Source organism: Ursus arctos, unplaced genomic scaffold (assembly GCF_023065955.2).
Source record: "Ursus arctos isolate Adak ecotype North America unplaced genomic scaffold, UrsArc2.0 scaffold_19, whole genome shotgun sequence".
Classification (NCBI taxonomy): domain Eukaryota; kingdom Metazoa; phylum Chordata; class Mammalia; order Carnivora; family Ursidae; genus Ursus; species Ursus arctos.
The window spans coordinates 51,651,847-51,659,849 of record NW_026622863.1 but is presented as its reverse complement, the minus strand read 5'-3'; the positions used below and the strand labels follow the sequence as shown (position 1 = coordinate 51,659,849).

At 40.3% G+C, this 8,003-nt stretch overlaps 1 protein-coding gene across 2 annotated transcripts in view; it reads right to left on the bottom strand.

Annotated features, from left to right (window-relative positions):
* Nucleotides 1–1,804: 1,804 nt before the first annotated feature.
* ZNF606 (zinc finger protein 606) overlaps nucleotides 1,805–8,003 on the bottom strand; it is a 37,003-nt gene continuing 30,804 nt past the window's right edge. The window contains exon 5 of one of the 2 annotated variants that reach the window (XM_057313890.1): nucleotides 1,805–4,959. In XM_057313890.1, coding sequence (XP_057169873.1) covers nucleotides 3,806–4,959 — 1,154 coding nt within the window. In that variant the 3' untranslated portion in view covers nucleotides 1,805–3,805. Of the gene's footprint in view, nucleotides 5,782–8,003 lie in introns of both variants that reach the window. The other variant, XM_057313889.1, reaches the window with a different exon arrangement.

Sequence of the window (8,003 nt, the reverse complement as noted above, 5' to 3'; positions counted from 1 at the left end):
AAGGAACTTTCTGGAAAAGTGAAAACACTCTGTTTTGATTGTAGTAGTGGTTACAAGGGTGTATACATTTTCAACACTCATCAAATTGCAGCCCCAAAAATAAAGTCCTCAGCATACCAGTGGTGTTTGAAGCCTCAAGACTGGATGAGACCATCAGAGGTGTAAACCGGTAGAAAACAGGGCACCCTGACAATAAGAGGTAAGGGAAGTGGAGAGAAAACAGCCAAGGGGGCCTGAAATGAAGGCCAGAATCAGGAGGGAACTCTGGAAAGCCTGCTGAAAAACATGTTTTAAGGAGGAAATGACCCATTATTGATAATGCTACTATTTCAAGGGAGAAAAAACAGAATTGACCACTAGGTTTAGCAATGTGGAGGTCATCTGGCAGTGAGGTAGCTTTGGAGAGGGTTCGAGAAAGAATGGAAAGTAGAGACTCTTGAAAAATTTTGCTTTCCACAACAAAACACAGAAATTATGCAGGAGCTAGAAGGGAATGTGGTATTGAGAGGTTTTCCTTTTTTTTTTTTTTTAAAGCATGTTTGCATGTTGGTGGGAATAATTCAGTACATAGGGAAAACCTGATGATACATGAGATAGGGGAAACTTTGCTGGAGCAATTCCCTTGACTAGTACGGAGACAGGCTCTGGAGCCAACCCAGTCAGTTTGTATATAGGTACCTGTGGGAGAGCATGGACACTGTGGAAGGTAGGTAGATGTTATGGCACGCTTCTGCTGATTGCTTGTTCTCTCAGGGAAATAGGGGGCAAAGTCATCTGCTGGCAGTGAGCATGAGGCAAGGTTAAGTCAGGGTATTGCTGGAAGCTTGATACTAAATAGCCAACCAGCTTAAGAAACAGAAGGTGGAGGTGTTCCAGTCACTAGTAATGGAATAGTCCTAGTGGTTAACAAAACCATGAGCAGAGGGGTCAAAGAACTGAGGTCAGCACTTGAGAAGACCATTGAGATGGATGATGGATAATACAGGAAGTATTATGATGGAAGTGGTTCTAGATGCAGTAAGGCAGGTGCTGAAATTGTTAATATGTGGATGAGTGACCCATTAGATGACTGCAATGAAGGGAAGCAGGAGTGATGGTCTCACGTCCCAAGAGTCAAAGGTAAGTCTTAGAGAGAAGGGAGGAACAATCCAGAAGCAGCAAATGAGAGAAGTGGAAGGGAAAGGAGCCACCCCTGGAGCCATCATAAGAGACACTGTGCATAGGAGACCCAAGCTTCAATCACAGCAGGAGGTGAAAAGGGAGAGCTCATGGCCGAGTAAGAGTTCCACCTGGGCCCAGAAGGTTCCAGAGTTGGTGAGGAGTTGAAGATGGGGCCCGAAGGGCAATGAACTGAGCCATATATGGGTTAGAATAAGGGACGTGAGGGGGCCTGGGAGTCCTGAACATCCAAGGCACACTGTGCACATAAGGCTGTATGACAGGTGGTAGGAATGTGGGGGATCCTTCCAGGAGGAAGCAGAAGTCTGGGACTTTCTCTTGACTTGTGAGGTGGGCTGGGCCACAAGAGGCACTTTTAGAAATTTGTTTTAAAGGATCTTAAACTGGGTAATAAAGAAAAATTTGTCAGGATGCTTGTATAATCTTGTGTATGAATTATGAGATCCTTTAGAGTCCCTAAATCAGAGAAACTGGATTTGCTCAAAGTGTATTACATCGGCTATTAGAATACTATATCCATATAGTGACAATATGACTTGATACATACCGCTTTCTCTTACAGAGATGTTGCTAATTCTATTCTCTCTAAAGGTCTTTGCACAAATCACATGAGAAATCCGTTCAGTTTATTTACTCCTGCAACATTTATTGGGTGGCCACTATGCATTAAGCCCTGAAAGGTAAGGAATCAGATGTTACACACCTATGTGAGTTCCAGCTACAGGAGTCAGATGGTGAACACAGCCTCCCCACACCAGTAGACCACCTTCTCAACCAATGGGAAGTCATGGGCCCCGCAAGAACTAGATGAACCTTTTGTATCCTAGATTTCTAACCAATACCCTTGAAACATATCCAAGAATTGTTGGCCTCTAATTATAGCCCTTCTTTAGGGAAATACAGGAAATATTTATGCATTGGAGAGAAGTCACCTAAATCCTCTTATCCATCTTGCCTCCCTTTCACTAGGAGCAGAGAGACTTGTTCACTCTGATGAATTGGTGAGCTCCCTTCCCTTTGAAGCCCCCCTACTATCAAGCAATCTTCTCAGCTAGAGAAGAAAGCACAAACTGAATTTGAGGGAGACCTTGAGAAATAGTGCTCCCATGTGCAGTAGTGTCTCTTGCTCTCTGTCCCATAAGGGCCATTCTAAACACATCAAGGGGCATTCCTCAGCATTGCCCAAACCTCCAGTGAGTCTTCCAGCCATTGTTGTGCTGTAATCCTCAGGGTTGTGGGTAGTGAAATCCTAGGGAACCCAGGTCCCAGAAAATGCAGTGATTCTGAATGTCCTATTCAGATTTCATATTCCAAAGGGAGTTTAGCTCTCATGTTGCCAGAAATCATTCAGGACAGAGAGCCAGGTAACTTTATTTCTCATTGTTTTGGAATTTCTGGATTTTTATTATTAAATATCTACATTGGAAAACTGAACAAAAGAAAAAAATTAGGGGAAAAAAAATCACTGGAGAGGCAGCATAACATATAGTTAAAAACATGACTCTGGAGCCAAACAATCTCAGTTCCATTTCTTAATAGCTGTGTGTCCTTAGGTAGGTTTCTCAACATCTCTGCCCGTTTCTCCATTTATAAAACTGGGATAATAATGGTACCTATCTCATAGAATTAAGGAGACTGAACAAGTTAATATTTCAAAAGCATTTAAAACAAAGCCTAGCACGTGATAAGTGCTGTGTTTGTAAAACTTTAAAAAAATCTTAAATTAACCAGGTTAATTTCTCCATGGGTCCTTCCAGTCTTTACCCATATACATTTTTTAGATGTTATAATAGCTATGTATGTACGATTTTGTGTCCTTTTCATTCCTTCACATTATGTATATTGATGCAGTGTCCACAGTTATAACTTATAGTGATTGCCTAAAACAAATTACAAATGAATTGTCCAACAATGCAATCATGAGTAAACTATGGACACTAACACACTGGGACATAAACTGTCACCTCTTGTTCCAACATCAGTCTCATACTTCTAGGTAACAATCTTTCCATCATTAGTAATCTCATTTACTAATCTCTTCTAAGGTTAATCTTGATCAACAGTAAATATCCCATTCAACACATTTTTTTTCTTAAATTCAGATTTAGTATTTGATATTCTGTTCCTTAAAGGGCACCCACCTCCTCCCTTTATAACAGCAAAATCTGTATTTCCACAATTATGCCCAAGATGTTACTATAAAGCTTCCCATCCATCATTCCAGCTTGATGCAAAACAGTGTATTTTAAGTTGAAAAACTTTTCCCAGAATGAGCTTTTCCCCTTAACAATGCACTTTGATCCAAAAATAGTTGAGATCTCTTACGAAAAGTTGTCTCATTCCCTACATTCATGTTCCTTAAGTAGCATTCCTGGTGGACCACTAGGGGAGTTTGGAGTTTTCATCACTGTAATTATCTGACGTTAAATAAAGGCTACATAACTGCTGAAAGCTTTTTCCAGTCTTTTCATTCATAGGTTTCTTCTAAGAAGTTATTTTCTATTGAATAATAAGTCTTCCTGAATTCTTACTAAAAAATTTCCCCTTTTGATTTATAGGTGGTTTTTTTTTTCCTTTTTCGCTGCATTACCAAATGTACAATAAAAGAAAAATCTATCAATTCAATTCACAGTTTCTCTTCACTATGATTCCTCTGATGTTGAAGCAGGGCTGAGTGACCACTAAAGGCTTTTCCACAGTCATTGCATATAAAGCGTTTCTCTCCACTATGCATTCTCTGATGAATTATAAGAGAAGAATTCTTACAGAAAGCTTTCTCACAATGATTACATTTGTAGGGTTTTTCTCCAGTATGGTTTCTGAGATGTACAATGAGGGAAGAACTCTCATTAAATGCTTTCCCACATTCATTACATCTATATGGTTTCTCTCCAGTATGAGTTCTCCGGTGTGCAATAAGGTGAGAGCTACAGTTAAAAGATCTTTCACACTGATTACATTTATAGGGTTTCTCACCAGTGTGAATTCTCCGATGAGCAACAAGGTGACAGCTCTGGCTGAAGGATTTTCCACATTTATTACACTCATAGGGCTTTTCTCCAGTATGAGTCCTTTGATGTCTAACAAGGTGAGCCATCTGGCTGCAGGATTTTCCACATTTATTACATTCATAAGGCTTGATTCCAGAATGAATTATTTCATGTTTAGTGAGGGCTGAGCGTTCTCTGAATGCTTTGCCACATTCCTGACAGTTATAGGGTTTCTCTCCTGTGTGAGTTCTCTGATGGGCAATAAGATGGGAGCTCCAGCTGAAGGATTTTCCACATTCCGTACATTTATATGGTTTTGCTCCAGAGTGAGTTCTTTCATGTTTACTAAGGGCTGAGTAATCCCTGAAGGCTTTTTCACATTCATCACATTTAAAGGGCTTCTCTCCAGTATGCATTCTCATATGGGCAATAAGATGGGAGCTCCAGCTAAAAGATTTCCCACATTCAGTACATTCAAAAGGTTTCTCTCCGGTATGAGTTCTCTGATGTCCAATAAGATGGGAGTTCCAGTTGAAAGATTTCCCACATTCATTACACACATAAGGTTTCTCTCCCGTATGAATTCTTTTATGTACAATTAGATGAGAATTCCAGCTGAAGGCTTTTCCACATTTATTACATTCGTAGGGCTTTATTCCAGTGTGAGTCCGTTCATGTTTAGTAAGGGCTGAGCGATTCCTAAACACTTTTCCACATTTATCACATTCATAGGGTTTCTCTCCAGTATGAGTTTTCTTATGCTGGATAAGGTAAGAGCTCCAGATGAAAGATGTCCCACATTCATTATATTCATAGGGTTTCTCTGAGGTGTAAGTGCTTGTATGCTGAGTAAGGAATGAGTCATACCCGAAGACTTTCTCCCATTCATTGTATTTATACGCTTTCTCTACAGTACCAATTTTTTGATGTTCCATAAATGATGAGAAATAAAAGATATTCTCATATTCTTTGTAATCATACTGGTTTTCTCCAATATGAAGTCGTGGATGTTCATTAAATGATGGGCTCTGGTTAAAGATTTGATGGCATTCCTTATATTCATAGAGTCTTTCTCCTGTATGCATTCCCTTATGATCACCAAAATGTAGTATATGATTGAAAGATTTAACAGCATCAGTACATCTGAGAAGATTATCTCCAGTTTGCATCCTTTCAGGCTGAATAGGTTGTATGGACTGGTGGAAGGCTTTGTCATAACCGTGATCTCCACAGGTAATCTTATCTGCATACATTATGGCTGAGTTACACCGCCAGCTTTCACCATTTGTATCAGGCTTATAGAAATGTTCTATTTGAGAAACTCTCTGCGATGGAACAAAGTTTAAGTTCTGGCTATACTCTGCTCCAAGTCCACAGAATTCAGAACCTCTTTGAGACAGTACTTGCTTTTGCATGAAGACCATTTGCCTCATAGCTGTACTCTGGTTCATGTGATACATTTCTAATTGGTCTTTACATCCCAAGACTTCTAACCTGGAGAACCAAGGATCATCCCATATGTATCTTTCCAACTTCATGCTATGGGATTGTTCTTCCTCAAAAATGCTTTGTGTTGGGATCAATGCTTTGCTTTCAAGATTTCTCATCCACTCTGAAATAATCAGAAAAAAAGCCATGAGAACACAGAGAAAAAACTTCTAAAAACAGAATGGAAAACGTGAGATTTACTGTCCATATAATTGAAAAGGCAAACGTGGACTTATTTTCAAATAGATTGGTAACACACAAAGAAAGACTGTAATAGGGAAGAGAATAGTAAAAAGTAAACAAAAAAAAAGAATGTTAACCAGAGTAAGTGTGTACTAGATGCCAGTAAAAGCCATTTAGGGGTATTTTCCCATGGAAAGGAAGACCTTGTGGTAAAGAGTTAACTGCATGGGGCACCTGGGTGACCAGGTCGGTGAAGCACCTGCTTTTGCCTCAGGTCATGATCTCAGGGTTCTGGGATCGAGCCCCTCGTTGGGCTCCCTGGTCAGCGGGGAACCTGCTTCTCCCTCTCATCCCCACTCCTGCTCTCTCTCACTAGCTCTGTCTCTCTCTCTCAAATAAATAAAAACTTAAAAAAAAAAAAAGTTAACTGCATGCCTGAGTTGTTCACACTCTACACAATCCCACAGAGGCCTGTTTCATGACTAGCCTTTGGCCAACTACCAGGAACTGAGATCTCAGAATGGTCTAAGAGTGTTTTGCATGCTTGAGGTCTTGGAGCACACCGTCTCAATTTCTCTAAATAGTTTGTACAAATGTCATTTTTGGTGAACACCTGCTGTCCTTCCGGGGACCTGGAGCTTCAGTGACTGCTGTCAGTTATGCAGGCATTTTATACCCACATGTTCAATCCCCAGCAAACACCCGGCACTCCTAGGCTCAGGCAAGCTTCTCAAGTAGATGACACTTCAGACATGCTGTCACAACTCACTGCTGAAGGAAGTAAATGTGTCCTTTGCAACTCCACTGGAAAATGACTACTGAAAGCTTGCACTTGGTTTTCTCCGGATGTGCTTCATGGGCCTTTTCCCTTTGCTGATGTTGCTTTGTATCCTTTCACTGTAATAAACCATTACTCTGAATATAATGATTTTTGAGTTCTCTGAGTATTTCTAGGGAATCACTGAACCTAAGGGTAGTCTGGGGGATCCCTGACAAAGGACACAATGAATACTATCATGTTGAAAAAATAAGAAATAACTTGCTTAAAAAATAAATAAGTATCTAGGCCTTTAACTAATGTTTAAATGATTAAAGTGTCCTAATTCATTTCTGTGTTATAATATCCTGACTCCTCCCTTATTTTGACACCTGCCCCCCGCAAAAGGAGGGGGTGGGGTTAAGAGAAAGTACCACCAACAAAAGTTTTAAGCAAGGATGTTATCTATGATAATAAACTATCATATTGTTTCCTATTCAGTTCAGTCAAAATTCATCAGCTCAAAAATCACCATGCTTTAAGGATACTCCTACAGTTACAACTCTTCTAATAACTACAGAATCATTTGTAGGGGAATGACACAAGAGACAGACTTGAAAGGCAACATATTACAACGAAGACAAGGGAGGTATAGCCTGATATAATCTGTACTTAAATGCTGACTCTGTGCTATCCTTAGAGGCTGTTTCTAACGGTTCCAGGAGATTGTGAATCCGGTGAAATGTTTGGGAAATTCAATATAAAAAAGCCACCCATCATCATTGCTGAGGTAACAGTCCTCCAACTGAAGGGGTTTGTATTAGTTTCCTATTGTTGCTATAACGAATTACCACACATGTTGCAGCCTAAAATAACACAACCTTATTACTTTACAGCTCTGGAAGTCAAAAGTCCAAAATGGCTTCTACTGGGCTAAAATCAGGGTAGCTTCCCTCTAAAAGCTCTAGGAGAGAATCCTCATTATTGCCTTTTTCTGCTTTAGACGCTGCCTGCATTCTTTGGCTTACAGCTCCTTCCTCCATCTTCAAAGCCCATCATTCTATCTTCTGTTTCCATCATCACATCTTCTTTCTGTGTCTCTGACACTCCCGCCTCACTCTTACAAGGACCTTACGATTACCATGGGCCCACTCAGATAATACAAGATAATCTCTCCATCTCCAAATGTACTCACATCTGAGAAGCCCTTTTGCCATACGAAGTACCATATTCATAAGTTTAAGATATGGACATCTTTTTGCGGGTAGGAGTGGTGGGGTTGTCATTATTCACCCTACCACAGGGTCTAAAGCCACAGACACCTGACACGACCTAGACCCTTGTCCTCTTTCTCTAGGTTTTTCTTCTCTCTTCCCTATACACCATTTCCTTCCTTTTACTATCCT